At 35.1% G+C, this 15,489-nt stretch overlaps 1 protein-coding gene across 1 annotated transcript; it reads right to left on the bottom strand.

Moving 5' to 3' along the window:
- Positions 1-8,465: 8,465 nt before the first annotated feature.
- LOC143071055 (uncharacterized) lies at positions 8,466-14,433 on the bottom strand. The gene is made up of 3 exons (XM_076245132.1): positions 14,305-14,433; positions 13,571-13,684; positions 8,466-9,774 (listed from the first exon to the last, which is right to left on the bottom strand). The coding sequence occupies exons 1-3, from the start codon at positions 14,431-14,433 to the stop codon at positions 8,590-8,592; spliced, it is 1,428 nt and encodes a 475-aa protein (XP_076101247.1). The 3' UTR covers positions 8,466-8,589.
- Between the last annotated feature and the right edge of the window lie 1,056 nt (positions 14,434-15,489).

The following is a 15,489-nucleotide window of genomic DNA, read 5'->3' as shown; positions in this document are numbered from 1 at the left end:
GCTAAAAATGAAAAAGAAAAAACAGAAAAACAATAGTACACATGACACAACATAGAAAACTAAAGAATAAACAACACGAACCCCACCAAAAACTAGGGGTGATCTCAGGTGCTCCGGAAGGGTAAGCAGATCCTGCTCCACATGTGGCACCCGTCGTGTTGCTTATGTGATTACAAATCCGGTAAATAGTCTAATTCGGTAGGTCACATTCATGAAAGGGAAGGGGATTGTAGTTACGACGTAAGGAACATATCCGATATCATTTGTGAAACGGTTATTCCATAACGGTCAACCAACTCGTGATGGCGTCCGTAAAATTTACGAAGGGATGATTTCAACTTCACCATTTGGAACTCTTGGTTTAATAGCTTCCTTGTGAGCAGTAACCCTCTATCAAGAAAATCATGATAGGAAATGCAAGCACGGGAATATCGTATCAATTGGGAGATATATACCCCGTATGCAGGTGCTGCTGGAATGTTGCTACTAAGAAAATTGGAAAGCTGAAATTATCTCTTTTGTCGTAAAGTTTTGTTTTCAACCGACCCTCATTGTCAATTTCTAGATGTAAGTCAAGATATGAAGCCGACTTAACTGTATCTGTAGTATCCTTTATCTCTAATTCGATGGGATAGATGCGTTCCACATAGTCACCAAATTTTGAATTGTTTAGTGAAAGAACTTCATCTATATAGCGGAAAGTAGAGTTAAAGGATATTGCTAACTTCTTATCTTTCTTCCTAAGAAGTTCCTGCATGAAGTCAGCCTCATAATAATAAAGAAACAAGTCGGCAAGTAGAGGGGCACAGTTTGTTCCCATTGGGATGCCGACAGTCTGTTGAAAAACACGTCCTCCGAACGTTACAAATATGTTGTCAATCAAGAAATCAAGCATCTTGATAATATCGGTTTCAGAGAATTTTTTGTTTGAATCAGAGTGATTCTTTACAAAGTATGATTTATCCCTCCCTAAGACAAGATACTTGTATTTCTTTTTTATGAAGCAAAGTAATACCAACTCTTTCAATTTGTCTTTTAGTTTGGAATGTGGAATACTTGTGTAAAGAGTAGAAAAGTCAAATGTTTTAATACAGTTACAAGATGAAAGAGAGTTAGATTGTATGTACTCTAAAAGATCGTTGGAATTTTTAAGTATCCACATCTGATTCACGCCACCTCTAGAATAGGCAGTTTCACAATAACTTTGAAGCCCGTCTTTGATTGCTGATAAAATAGATGTTAATAATTTAGAAAGAGGTTTCGTGGAGCACTTGGAAGATCCAGCAGTATACCGTTGTTTGTAAGGACACTTATGTAGTTTAGGTATCCAATACAGTGATGGAACATCCAGTTCTTCATCTTTGGTTGAAATACCAAAGGAACAAAGAACAGACCTATGATTATCCAGGATTTCCTCTTTGGTAAGTGTCGTGAGGGTATATGTTGAGTTTCCAAGTGAATTGTCTATACCTAATTCGTTTATCAAGCAATTAATGTAGTGACTTTTACAGACAAAAACGATGTTATTTGGGGCTTTGTCTGCGGGGACAACAACATATTTATCATGGATGTCGGATAAGTGTTTAGCAACATTTGGGTCTTTAAAGATTGACGTAGCATGGGCATTGATGGACCCATTCAGTTTCTTGATTCTGATTTGTATTAACGACCTCACTGCCTTAATCCATTCGGATAGAGTGTCTACGTCTTCCTTTTCACGTTTAGCCCATTGCCTGGCATAATCCTCGACTGAGTCCATCAAAATTTTAAAGTTGTATTTCCAATTGATGGATTTAGGTTCACGATATTTCGGACCTTTCGATAACACATTTCGTAGAGAAGTGTTATTAACAATGTTAAGGTCACCGGTAATAACGTGGCCAGCAGGATTATATATGAATTGGGAACTAGCACAAGTGCAATCAGGAGGTTTAGACTTGAAGTCGTCAATATCGAGATTCTGCAAAACGCGTTTGTAATTGAAAATTTTAGTTGAAATAGGTTTGGTATAGGTATAAGAAATTATTGGTACAGACTGGTCTTTAAAATAAGGAGGTATTTTCGATTGAACTAATTTATGATGAAGGATATTGCCTAGGTTGACGCCATCGAGACCTTTGTTGGCAAAGAAAAGATTTAGAAAAGATCTTTTCTCTTTTTCATCTTTTCCAATGCGAACTGGCTTGAAAAGTCTGTGACTTACAATATCCGAAATTATAGCTTGAAGTTTGTATTGGTTTGAATGAGGGTTTGTAACAGTGGATTCCAAACATAAATTGAACAGAGAATGAAGTTTTGAAAGGGGTAATGAATAAAGTTTCGTGCGAATGTGATGAATACCTAACAGCTATTGTATGAATGACAGCAAGTCATTAATAGAGACATCATGCAGAGAAGGTGATGTATAATGACGATGACCATGACTGCGTCTACGTCGAGGAGTCGAGTTGAAAATATTCATCACATTCACCGAGTTACACGAAGGACTAGATAGAATACCTATACCATCAATTTTGTCATTGCAGCCATACGGTGTTGCAGTTCCCAATTGTCTAATCCAGTAGTCTTCTTTTTGTCTACGGAGAGTCGTTGAAAGATTAGGATTGTTAGAGCTATGGTATATCTTTTCGATAATGCGAACTGTCATAGAAACGATGGAATGATCGGGCTGATTGAAATGCTGGTATAGAATGTCGTTAGCATTGATGTTAATGTCTGATCTATGACCGCACATACGTTTGTTTAGCTTTCCTTTCGTTTCACCGACGTATACCAATCCGCAAAGGTTGCACTCTAATCCGTAGACGACATTTATCGATTTACAATTCAGATCATCGTAACTTCTGGTAAAATATGACTTCTTAGTCAAATTGCTAGTGAATTCAGCATCTGTAATTAAAATAGCACATGTTTTGCAGCCTTTGGTCTCACATTTTGAAATGCGACAGTGTTGTACTGTGTCATCAAAAACCAAAATGTCTTTAAGGAGAACTGAACATGGCTGTATATGTGTAATATTGCTATTGTCACTAGGACGATGATCTGAATGAGTAGTATTAGAGATATTTGTCATGTCTGGTGATGAGGGGACACCTGCCATATCAGACGACACCGTGTCCATGGTGACGTCTGTTTCGGACCTTTTTATACTGGGCGACGTCCGAGCCAGTTTCCTGTTTGATCTTCGTAAGTTCATGCAATCGTAGTTTTGCTACTGGGCGGATGATGTCCTCGGGGACAAAATGTCCATCAGCAGAGACATCAACCCAGTGGTGATCTTCGTAAGTTCATGCAATTGTAGTTTTGCTACTGGGCGGATGATGTCCTCGGGGACAAAATGTCCACCAGCAGAGACATCAACCCAGTGGTGATCTTCGTAAGTTCATGCAATTGTAGTTTTGCTACTGGGCGGATGATGTCCTCGGGGACAAAATGTCCACCAGCAGAGACATCAACCCAGTGGTGATCTTCGTAAGTTCATGCAATTGTAGTTTTGCTACTGGGCGGATGATGTCATTTCAAATTGCTTATTTAGGTTGTAGACTCGACGATTTACTTTTTACTGATGAAAGCAAATACAGACGGAGAATATCAAACAGGAATACTGTTTTTCAAATTAATGTTCTTATTAAAATCTGTTTAATAAATGTACGACGTTTTTGATTCGTTGAAGCGTATTGTAAAAAGAAGTAAAGTAACAAAAATATCAAACTCTGAGGAACATTCAAAACAAAAAGTCCCTGATCAAATGGCAAAAACAAAAGCTCAAACACATCAAACCAATTACTTAAACGGTCTTATTCCTAACTTAAAGCTTGGTACAGGCATTTGTTCTGTAAAAAACGGTGGATTGAACCTTGTTAAACTTTAATGGTTAATTATAAGTTGGTTGGGCAAAATATATAGCCATTCTTGCAACAATTCAGTTTCAACTTTTACTTTCCATATTTATGAACGACGAAGCATGGTTGACATTTTATTTAATCCTCAGGAACGTTAGGATTCTTCACACAATTATTTTAATGTGCGGATAGATATTTATGTACAGTGGCTGATAAATGATCACATTTTACACAAGCTTTTAGTCTTCGGTTATTTCATTTAAATTCATCCTCATGCATCTCCTTTCATTTGCAATTACAAATATCAAAGTGCATCAACCATAGAGCTTTGTTCTTCAGATTAAACCCGTTCTAACGAGTTATGCCATAGCATGCATATCACGTGACCACAGTACCATAACTTAGCACATATTATTTCAATATAATTTTTGAACATTTCAAAATTACAGACAAATATAAGAAAAATCACAATGCTACAGTAACTTCATATTTAAGAAAAAAACAGATGCTGTAAAATTGTTTAGTTTATGTCTGGATGCAATGAGATAAATTAGCAAAATACTCAATCAATCATATATCAAATTGTAGAATGTATAATAATTTGTTTTGCAAATCAAATTTTAATGAATTGTCATTTATCAAGTAACTCGTACCAGTATATTCACTATTACCTTATCAATAATATGAAGCTAATATTTAAGAACCAAATCTACTTGAAAACTGCTGGCTTATAAATAATACAATTGTAAACATTATGCAAAGTTGAAAGTAGATAGTTTTGATGCTAATAATAAAGCCATTTGTATGGTTTCATACAAGTGAGAGGTTCAATCCACCATTTTCTACATTTAATAATGCCTGTACCAAGTCATGAATATGACAGTTGTTGTCCATTCGTTTGATGTGTTTTATCATTTGATTTTGTTATTTGATTAGGGACTTTCCGTTTTGAATTTTCCTCGGAGTTCAGTATTTTTGTGATTTTACTTTTCATTAAGCCTGTTTGATATTAATTTGCATAGTGATTTTGTAATTTATGAACGAAGAGTTTAGAAAAATATGTTGCAAGTTTTCTTACCCATAGATAGAGATTGTCTTAAATGGACGGTCCCTAATGACGTTTATGTATTTACCGAATTTACCCCTACAATATTTAGGGATGCAGCATATTTGTTGCTTCTGGTTTTATAACGGATGGCACGTGCATTATTGAATAAATTTACTTTTGTTCAGAAACTATCGACGCCAAAGTTTAATAAGATAACATATAAAATAAAATAATCGTAGATACCAGGATTGATTTTTTTTATTTGCGTAAGACACGCTTTTTGTCCATAAACGACTCATCAATGACGCTTGAATAAATAAGATTTTAATAAAAAAAAAAAATCAGAATTATGACCATATAAATGATAATTCATGTCAACACAGAAGTGCTGAGAGCTTTAAATTCATAGTACGAAAATAGAGCTTCAACCATCTCCTTTGGTCTTCAGTGAATTGACAAACATACCACGTTTCCTTATTGTTAAGTTGAGCGTTGCTCGGAATAATTTCATACTTAGGTTTAGTGCAATTACATACGTAACACACGTGAAGTTTATAGACAAAATGAGTTATTAATAATGCAAGAATCGAAATGCTGGGACCTAGACGTATAAATCTATTTAAATGAATGCATGAACACGTTTTAGGTTATATGAAATTAAGAATACTTCATTAGTGTTGAATCTTTATATAATTAAAACCGATATAGAAACGTTTATGAATGTAGTTACAGGATTAATAAATATATATGAAATTTGTATTCATTTAGTGTTTAGTATAACTGGTTGTACTCTTAGTTCGTTTGGTTATACACTTGATGCCTCTCATGAAAAATCTGTATTTCTGGCAACCTGGTTCATCACTGTTTGCTTGAAATGATTCAGTTGAATTCTTACTACTAGTGACTTGATTCGGATTATTTTTTGAATAAAGTAGCATGTTACAAAAAACCAAGCCAACTTACGAAAGAAAAAGATAACTTAACTACTACCAGTAGTACATAAATAGTTTACAGCCCATTTCATTGAGTGTGTATCCAAAGGTAATATCTTTGGTTAGCTTTCTTGTTTTCTGAACGGTGAAGTCATTATTAGGTCAGGTATACTGCCCTCCTTTATAGTAGCCTAGTCCAACGGACAGATAGATTGGTTATCTGCTGGACTTGTCTACTCTTAAAAATGGGTAGTTTACCTGAACTAACAATGGCATCACGGTTCAGCTTACAAGCAAGCTAACCAAAGATTTAACCTTTGGCTTCACACTCAATGAAATCAGCTGTAAATGGATATCACTGAAGACGATAAAGGGATGATACCAAAGGGATATTTAGATTCCTATGTCGGTGTTAAAGTGACATAATGGCAAAAACAAAACACAAACAACAGTAGCAACCACCAAAAACAAAAGATTGATAGCAGATGCTCCGGTAGTGTTAGCAAATCCTACCTCACATATGAAACCCCTCATTCTTCTCGGTTTACCCTCGGTGAAAAATCTATTTTTCTGATGTTATACAGGAGGAAAAGAGGCAATTTATAGTAACGACAATTTGAACATTGTAGTCTTCATAAACAGATATTTTATAACAATCAAGCGACTCGTGATGATGGTCGTAATATTTTCGACTTTTATCACTTGAAATTATAGACCAATAGCTATTTTGTAAGCAGCAACCCTCTATCAACGGATTCATGATAGGAAATGCCAGTCTAGAATATCGTACCAACTGGGAGATATATACGATATGTACTTGATATGCGGGTGCTGCTGGAGTGTTGTTTGATTTATATAAATGGCAAATTATCCTGGGAACCTGAAATGTATTGTTTTGTAAACGTTTGTCCGTAACCGAAATTGTTAATTTCAATTGAAGCTCCTCATGGCCAACTATTCTCCTCAGTAGAGGAAAGTACGAGTTATCTCGCATTATTTTAATTATCTGCCATGTATTGTTCTGATAACATTAGATAGTACACTTCGCACTTGGATTGTGTGATACAAGTATGTATAAAGACGCCCCGCTGCGGCGTGCGATAAATTTCTCTGTGGGAATATTTGTATCAATATCTATGTCAGCATGTGTCCAACTATACTTGTTAATAATTTTAACAACCATGTAAAACATTGAGTGGGGTATATATTCGTCAATGGATTTTTTCAATGAACACAGAGTTGAAATATCTTTTTAATTCAAAAAACTTTATAAATCCTAATAAAATATCATTGATCTTAAAACGTATAAGTGTATAAGTCAGAACCTGATGTTCAGTAGTTGTCGTTTGTTGATGTGGTTCATAAGTGTTTCTCATTTTTTATATAGACCTTTGCATGGTTTTCCCGTTTGAATGGTTTTACACTAGTCATTTTTGGTGCCCTTTATAACTTGCTGTTCGGTGTGAGCCAAAGCTCCGTGTTGAAGACCGTTCTTTGACCTATAATGGTTTTTCTTTTACAAATTGTGACTTTGATGGAGAGTTGTCTCATTGGCACTCATACCACAGTTCTTATATCTACTGGTATACACAATTAAAGAAATTATCGAGTGGTGAAAGCTTGAGTCGGAAACCTCACCTAAACCTAAAAAAAACACAAAAAAAAAAACACAATACAACTATATTATGAATTGATTTTTATTTTCAAATCTTCAATCCATTCAGGTACAAAAATAAATATTACATTATGTATACACCACAATTTGTTATAAAACATACAATTCATTTTTACACTACATGCGGGTAGAAAGCACACTAGAAAGTAATCAAATAAAAATTAAGGCATCATAATGAGACGGATTTCGTTAACAAACAATGGGTAAGGACCCACAATAAACAGAATCAAAATTCAAGATCCCGTCAAGGAAGTGAAAAAATAAACTGTCTCTAAAAATTTCGAACCCGTAATCACCCCTCCTAAAAAAAATCAAATACTTGTTCATTTAAGGGTTACCACTCAGTAGGCATATATACATTAAGACCATCAGCACCGGAATCTAGAAAATCATTATACAGTGACTTCGTGCTACTTTTGACTACCGACTGTGAATCGGCTCCTGACACGAGGAAGCAGAAAGTAGCAACGAAGAAACCGTCTATCTCATACTCTTTAAGAGGACTAACAATTTATCCCTGTTTCTCAACCTGGTTTTCGACCCTAATTTTTTTAGCTCTTCTCTTATCTCGTCTAGAGACAGATTGTCTACGTCAGAAACTGAGACGGTATTAGATTCCACATATTTGTTTGCCACAATTGCCATTTCTTCGACTATTTTTTTCTTTTTGGCGGATCTCTGCTGAAAAATTTCGTCATTCCAATATGTATCTGATGTTTTTTTGTAATCTCTTTTCTCGCGTTCGCAATTCTCTGATGTCAAATGTTCTATGCGTTTGCGAACTTGAAGGGCGTCAAGGGTTGCATCCCATTTGTTCGTCTTAGAGTGATGGATCTTTTTAATATCATCGTTGATTTTTTCAACTCCTTGACCGCTGAATTTCACCAGTCTTCCGTATTTCTGTGTAAGGAATGGAACATGGTATACAAGACAATGCATATAAGGGGTAACGCTGTCGAAACCCCTCCTTTCAAGTGTACCTAAATTCAAATAAGATCTGACCCACTCCTTACATTTTTCAAAGACATCCCAAATGTTGGAAAACTGGTGAACTTCTACAGTTAAAAAACGGTAAAGTTTCAGAAAAGAATTTCAAAGTTCAACTGTAAGATCATGTGTATCGTGGTGGATCAGAAAACACAATTTTGAGGGAAGATTTTCCAATAGTCTCTTATAGTCTGAACCCGTCAATGAAGACCACTCCACTTCACCTTGAGTTCCCTTTTTAGTCCATACCGAGAAAGAAACACCGCACTCTCTTATCTTGACAACAAGCTGATGTAGAAAATCTGTCTTCTCCCCATGAATGACATTTTTGTCATCAAGCGTTTTCGTATCTTTTATCAAGTAAGACAACAGTTTGTCGCAAATTCGGAGAAGAAGATGAAGCTCATCAATTATAATATGCTCAGGCTCAATCATGATCAAAGGTTGAGCACGAACACCGTAATGATTACGTACAACATCTTCTTCCAGGTTCTGTGCTGTTCTATTCATGTTATTGCCATGATAAAAGTCCCAAGGCTTTGCCATGTCCTCTCTCTCACCTTTATGGATTCTACACCAAGGACAGGAGTAATTGCAAAGTGAACTCCCTAGGCCAAGCAAAATTTGTAAAAATTTCATGTCGCCACCCAACAAAATTTTCAAATTAATTTTTCTCCCGTCAACTTCTATGGTTCCCCTCTTGTACAGAGAATTAATTTCCTCAAATATGGGCTTACATGACTTTTTCAAACTATCATAATCTTCTTTGCAATTAACAATGCAAAAAACATTTTGATCTTTTGAAGAGAGAGTTAAACCATCTGTTATAACAGAAAAAGAGAACACGACAAAGTTGGAAATCCTGCTAACTCTTGACCCATCCCCCGAAATTTTAATTTGTAGCTTATCAGTTTCCTCTGTATCCTGATATTTTACATATTTAATGATTTCGTTTTCTAAGCTAATATATGCACCAGGGATATTGCCAGGAGTTCTCTCAAAATGATATAAATGGTTAATATCATCTCGACACTGGGAAATCAAATATTTTCGTAGTAACCCATCACAATATAAAGTAAGTTCTCTGTAAGCGCTTTCGCTTACATTAAATTTTTCTAAAATAAACAACAAATCCTTAATTTTTTGTTTTTCTTTATCTGGTAAATCTTGAAATGAAGACTTATTGTAATCAGTAGGTTGAAAATCAACTTTAAAAGCCTCCCCAATGGAGCTCTGTAACTTAATATATTGTGGGACAAGGCCATAAGATTCTGCAAACCAAAGTGTATCCTAACTGGGAAAGACAGTTTACTGCCCCTTCCGTTTTTCTTTAGTTTGTAATACCAGGCAGTCGACATAGGAAGCTTTAAAAAGTCTGCTTTATAAAGAATCTGGGTTGACTCGACACCGAAGCAAAATCTGTAGACGTCAGTATCAAAATCTAAAACAATCCTGTTCCCAGTAGAATAAAGTCGCTGTTGAACGGCTTTTTCCAAATTGAATGATGCATACTGGAGCCGATCACTGCTGATGTTCGGACACTCAAATGTCTGCAGTATTGTATCTGGTAAATGTATTGCTGGTTCCCACGTCGACTCCGAAATGTGATAACCATCCCATTTCACCAAATAACTGTGTCCCTGTAAAAAGAGGAAATCTTAATAAATGTGTACTTTAAATTAATCGTTTATATAAGAAGTCAAAATGTTTAAATAAACCTGACACATGTGACAATACCTATCATTCGATATTTTTCGCTATTTTTTGACAAAGTCTGATTCATGTATATTCGATCGTTTTTTAATAATAAGGTATAGGTCAGTTTGCATAAACATGACATGTAGAAGCGGATTAAGGGGGAGGCTGTCTGGTCCCCCTTATGTATAGATACATATATGGTAAATGCATAGCCTATATTATTATACTAGTCAACAAAAGTAACAGTATAAACGTTTGAACTCCCAATTTATCATAAAATATTATTAAAAAGAAAAATAATAAATTAGCCAACGAAAGACATTCTTTTGCAAATCAAATGCATATGATTAAAAGAATCTGACCAAATTTGAAAGTGAGTGGAAATACCGTGTTATTGAACACACGGGTCAGATCTATTTTGCGGGAAATGACGACAATTAAAAGTCGGCACTAAATTTCGAAGATGAGCAATAAGTATTGAAATATGTGAAAATTCATTCAAAATTTTAAGCAGACCATGTTCAAGTTTAAAGTTTTAAATAATATCGCTTTTTTTTTAATTATTGGGTGAAATGAAGGCAGTTTTCATATTCAGATGTGTGTGAAATATTTGCCATTGGACGTTACCGATTTCTGATGAACTGTCCATGATACGATGTTTGTAAAAAACGATTATTCCGATAATTATCTCTAATAGTCAACCCGATTGTAAAGTAATTAATTGTATGTCAATGTTGTAACTTTCGTTTATATGTTACTGTATTGTTTAAAGTAATAAAGAATTGATATGTAGTTCGTATATTACCTGGGCTTGGGTCATATACGTATAACAGTATAAATATATTTTATGGTTTCAATTAGAAGTAATTGTTATTAAATACAAAAGACGGGAAATAAATAAAAACTTTTAAATAAACACAATTTAGATTTGAGTAAACTATGAACTGTAAAAGTTCGTGTTTATTGTAGACAGCTAAATAATCAGATAGATATTTTTAGGTAAAGAGATAGGTTCCTTCCATCTCACATTTATAAGTTCGAGTTTGAATTGCGTGCACAAACAAGTTAAGCATTTAAACATGGTTAAGTATGCTATATTTGGGAGCAGTTTTGTAAATAGACTTTCTTCCTTCTGTTCCGGAAATATGAGAGTCCCAGGCGAGTGCAGATTTTTCGGTCAAGGTGGAATGACAGCGGAACACGTGTCAAAACAATTATTACAAGATTTAAAATCGTATGGACCCAATGTGGTTTTTGTCAACATAGGTGCAAATGATATTCGGTCGGACAGTTCTTGTAGGACAATATGTCAGAATATTCATAATGTCGTTTTAGAAATATACAAAGCTGGTGCTAATTCAGTATTCGTGGCAGAAATTAGTGAAAGGGGATGTTTCGTGAAATCTCACGGTCTAACGAACAATATATATGTTACAGTAAATAGGTGAAATTAGGGATTACATGTAATTACTAAAATTTAGGAATTACATGTAATTCCCGATGCACTTAGTAAATACAAGTAATTCCTAAAACTGCCAAGTTATTACCAGTAATTACTGATTTTAAAATGAATTTTTACACCTATTTACTAACTGTTAAAACAATGTAGTAATATGGTCAACTGATCAAAAGTTATGGTAATACTAATTAGAAAATCAGTGAGTATTCAGCTATCAAAATTTTAAGGGTTTTGCAGAACCCAGTGTCTCGCCTCTTTTTGCTGTGAGTCGCAGGCCCAACAAAAATAGGGAAAAAAATATTTATAATTTTCCTCTAGATACTATCTTTTGACTAGTTCTGTAAGAATCTTCTATCAAAATTTGTTAAAAATTCAGGATGGTTTATGAAATCTAAACTTTAACTGCAGAGTGTATGTTATGTTAACTGGAAAAAAATAGTCCGTTTAAATAAGTAATATACATTCTGTTGGTTTCACTTTGATCCTGGGTCAGCTGATCTGCTAGAATATTTTTACCCCCGCAATGTGGGCTGCTTTGATTACAAGTTTGTTTCTCAAAACCATATTCCAGAGATTCCACGTCTGACTGCAAAGCTGGATCGATTGTGTCCCCCCTTGTTTGTTTATGTACTGTACTACTGTTGTATTGTCTGAACGAATTGGTACATGTTTGTTTTTTAAGATAAAAAGGAAATATTTGACTGTTAGAAATACTGCTTCCAACTCCAGATTGTTTATGTGATTGAGCAATTCCAATTGATTTGTCGACAACAGACCCTGTACTGGTCGAGTCCCTAAATATCACCCCCCCCCCCAAAAAAAAAACCCTGTCTTTGAGGCATATGTTGTGATTCTTACACTTGTTGACTCTTGAAATAGAGACCGCTTTTTATTTGTATTTGCTTGACACAACCACCATGCTAGATGAGCTTTCTTCTCTCGTGTACATGGGATTTGATATTCTAGACTCATTTTGGAGGGTCTCCAAACTATTAACAAGTGCGTTTGAATTGTTCTTATGAACAGACGACTGTTTGGAATCAATTCTAGGCATGAAGGTATTAAGCCAAGAACTTTCAAATAATGTCTTGCTGATATCTGACCTTTCATTACCTGAATTATTATTATTTTCAAATTTTTTATTCTCTCTGGAGTTGGATACACTAGTCCTAGATCTAGTCTGAATAATCCTCCTATATATGTTATTGTTTGTGTTGGAACTGAATCTGACTTTTCTGTGTATATTATAAAACCTGGAGAAGTAAGGAGAGTGATTTTTGCTGATCGACTATAAGCCAGGCGTCTAGGTATACTACTTATCCCTTGTTTTCTCAGATGTGCTGCCACCACTGAGACTGTCTTTGTAAATACCCGAGGGCGAGGTCAGCTTGTTGGACCGAAACATAGTACTTTGAACTGATACACCGTTTCGTCTATTGCAAACCTTATGTATTTGAGGTTTTGGAAAGATAGGTACATGTAAATAAGCATATTTTAAATCGAAATAACAAGCCCAGTCTCCTTTCTTGACTAGATTTAAGACCTTGGTCATTGTATACATTTTGAAGTGTAGTTTCTTGAGATACTGGTTCATTGGTCGTAAATTTCTAACGGGTCTCAACTTCCCGTTTTTCTTTTCTACTAAGAAAAGTGTGCTGTAGAAACCTGTCTGAATATGTGTTTTTTACACAATTTCTACAGAATCTTTTTCTAATAAATTTTTTAATTCTTGTTTTAAAAATTCCAAATTTGTGACATTTACAAATGTCTTTTTGACTCCTAAAAAGGGAGGTTTTGTAAAAATTCTAGTTTGTAACCATTTTGAAATATAGCCAAAACCTATTTGTCGTTTGTAATTTCTTCCCTTTTTGGAAAAAAATGAACAAGACGACCATCTACTGGTATCTCCGGAAATAACACTATTCTCACCTTGTCATTTTCTATAGAAATTTCTTTCTCTAGCCGGAAAGGGAGTCTTTTTGTAACCAGTGTCTGGTTTGGAGAATTTTCCATCATCTGTCTTGTTGATGAACTTTCTATTTCCTGTGTTTGAATACACATTTGGGATACGAAAATTCTCTGAAGTCTTGTCTTCGTTCTGGTCTGACTTCTCTATTTTAGACTTCTAAGCTTTACTAAAATCATCTGTCAAAGGTGTTTTTCTTTTCCTATCTTTTGGGAATAAATCGGGTAACAAATCATCAAGAGTTTTATCTTTGTCTTTTCTCGCTTTTAAAGCAGAAACTAAATTGTCACCAAAAACACCTTCTCCAGTAAGAGGCAGGTCTGAAATGTCTCTCGAATCATGGAGGAGAAACATAGATGTATCTGTCATACACATTTGATGTTTGATAATATGGTGAAAAGCACCTGCTCTACCAGCTTGATCCAACTTTTTCGTGGACATGGCAAACATGTTCCGTACTTGTTGAATTGCTTTGTCAATGTTAGGTGTCCTGTTAGTATTCTAATAAATTACCCAGACTCTGTTGCATGTACATGCAAATGACAATATCCATAAAACTTGCCTGCTGCCCTCTGTATGCAATTCTTTCAAGCATTTTGTAAGGCTGTGAATGCAAATTCTTTCCTTTAGAAAAAGAGGCTTTACTGCCATGTCTTTCAACTAAACAATTTCCAATGAAATCGTATAAAGTTGGTACCTGTAGGAATTTTTCTGTTTCCTCATCAACAGGAAAAAGTTCTTTAGTTTCCTCAGCAAAGGCTAATACTAAATTAGGTTTGAGCGCACGCCAGTGATCCATTAGAACCTCTTTTGGAGAATCGTTCATGGTAATGCCAATTTTTCTCAGTTTTCTTGGCAATGACATCCTCCCAAATTTTTTTTTTTGTTTGCTTGACAAATGTTCAACATTAGCGCCTTCATTGTCAGACTCTGTGCCAGAACCCAAACTACTTCGTTTTGACCTGGTTATAATGACATAGCATCATCACGTTCATCAGCTGATTCACTATCAGAATCTCTAGACCTACGTGTCTCTCATTTTGACTGACTTGCAGAGAACCTTACTGTCTTTGTGACAGACTAGAAGTAGAACTGGACTGTCTTTGTGACAGCGTATTTCCACTTTCGGACGTATTGTTGTATATTTGCGGTACTTGTCTGTCCCTTAATAAATTCAAACATACTGTCCAACTTACTATTAAGGCTTCCAAATTTAGCGTTCCATTTTTCTTCTAGTAGAGTATACTTGGACCTGGACTTCCTCTTCTTCGTAACTACTGACGAAGTTGTAGGTGCACGTGGCTTCTGCCCTTCACCGTCACGAGAGAAATCCTCCAACGTATCTTCTAACGGAGAAATATCTCTGCCATCTCAAAACGACAGAATTACGAGTAACTTATAAACACGACTGTCTTTCAAGTCGCCGAGAAAGAAAACTGATAGTTCGTGGTGAACCGGATGTAGCATAACATAAAGTTCCCGCGCGTTTTTGAACTTCCAGTAATACCAACGAGATTGAAATCCTTATGTACATATGTCAGGTAAATACCTTAATTTATGATATAACATTAATCTCTACTTCTAAATAGTGAACAAACAAACTTACAAAGATCCTCACCCAGTTTGTTTTCTTTTACAAATTATGTGTTGAGATGGCATATTTTTGTTGCTAAATGCATGGTTTTTACGCAAATATAGGAAGAATCAACTCCTTCGTCTGTCATTTTCCCGCATTGAAATATACATGTTTCTTTATCTGAACAAAAGTGTTTCAACTCTATCATAGCCCAACATTTACGAAACCATATTTTGTTTCATCTATTTTAAACTTTTGTCAAAAAAATAAGGATATTTTAGTGATTTTTGTCTCTTTTACCATAAA

Source organism: Mytilus galloprovincialis, chromosome 4, assembly GCF_965363235.1.
Source record: "Mytilus galloprovincialis chromosome 4, xbMytGall1.hap1.1, whole genome shotgun sequence".
In the NCBI taxonomy this organism is placed as follows: domain Eukaryota; kingdom Metazoa; phylum Mollusca; class Bivalvia; order Mytilida; family Mytilidae; genus Mytilus; species Mytilus galloprovincialis.
This window is presented reverse-complemented; position numbering and strand designations above follow the sequence as displayed.

Excerpts from the sequence above, each read along its gene's own strand:
- LOC143071055 (XM_076245132.1), bottom strand. The coding sequence starts at position 14,433 with ATGAACGATTCTCCAAAAGAGGTTCTAATGGATCACTGGCGTGCGCTC. Across the intron at positions 13,685-14,304 it reads AAACAGAAAAATTCCTACAG|GAAATAGAAAGTTCATCAAC; the intron begins GTACCAACTTTA and ends ATTCAAACACAG. Across the intron at positions 9,775-13,570 it reads TTTCTATAGAAAATGACAAG|GATACACTTTGGTTTGCAGA; the intron begins GTGAGAATAGTG and ends TTTCCCAGTTAG.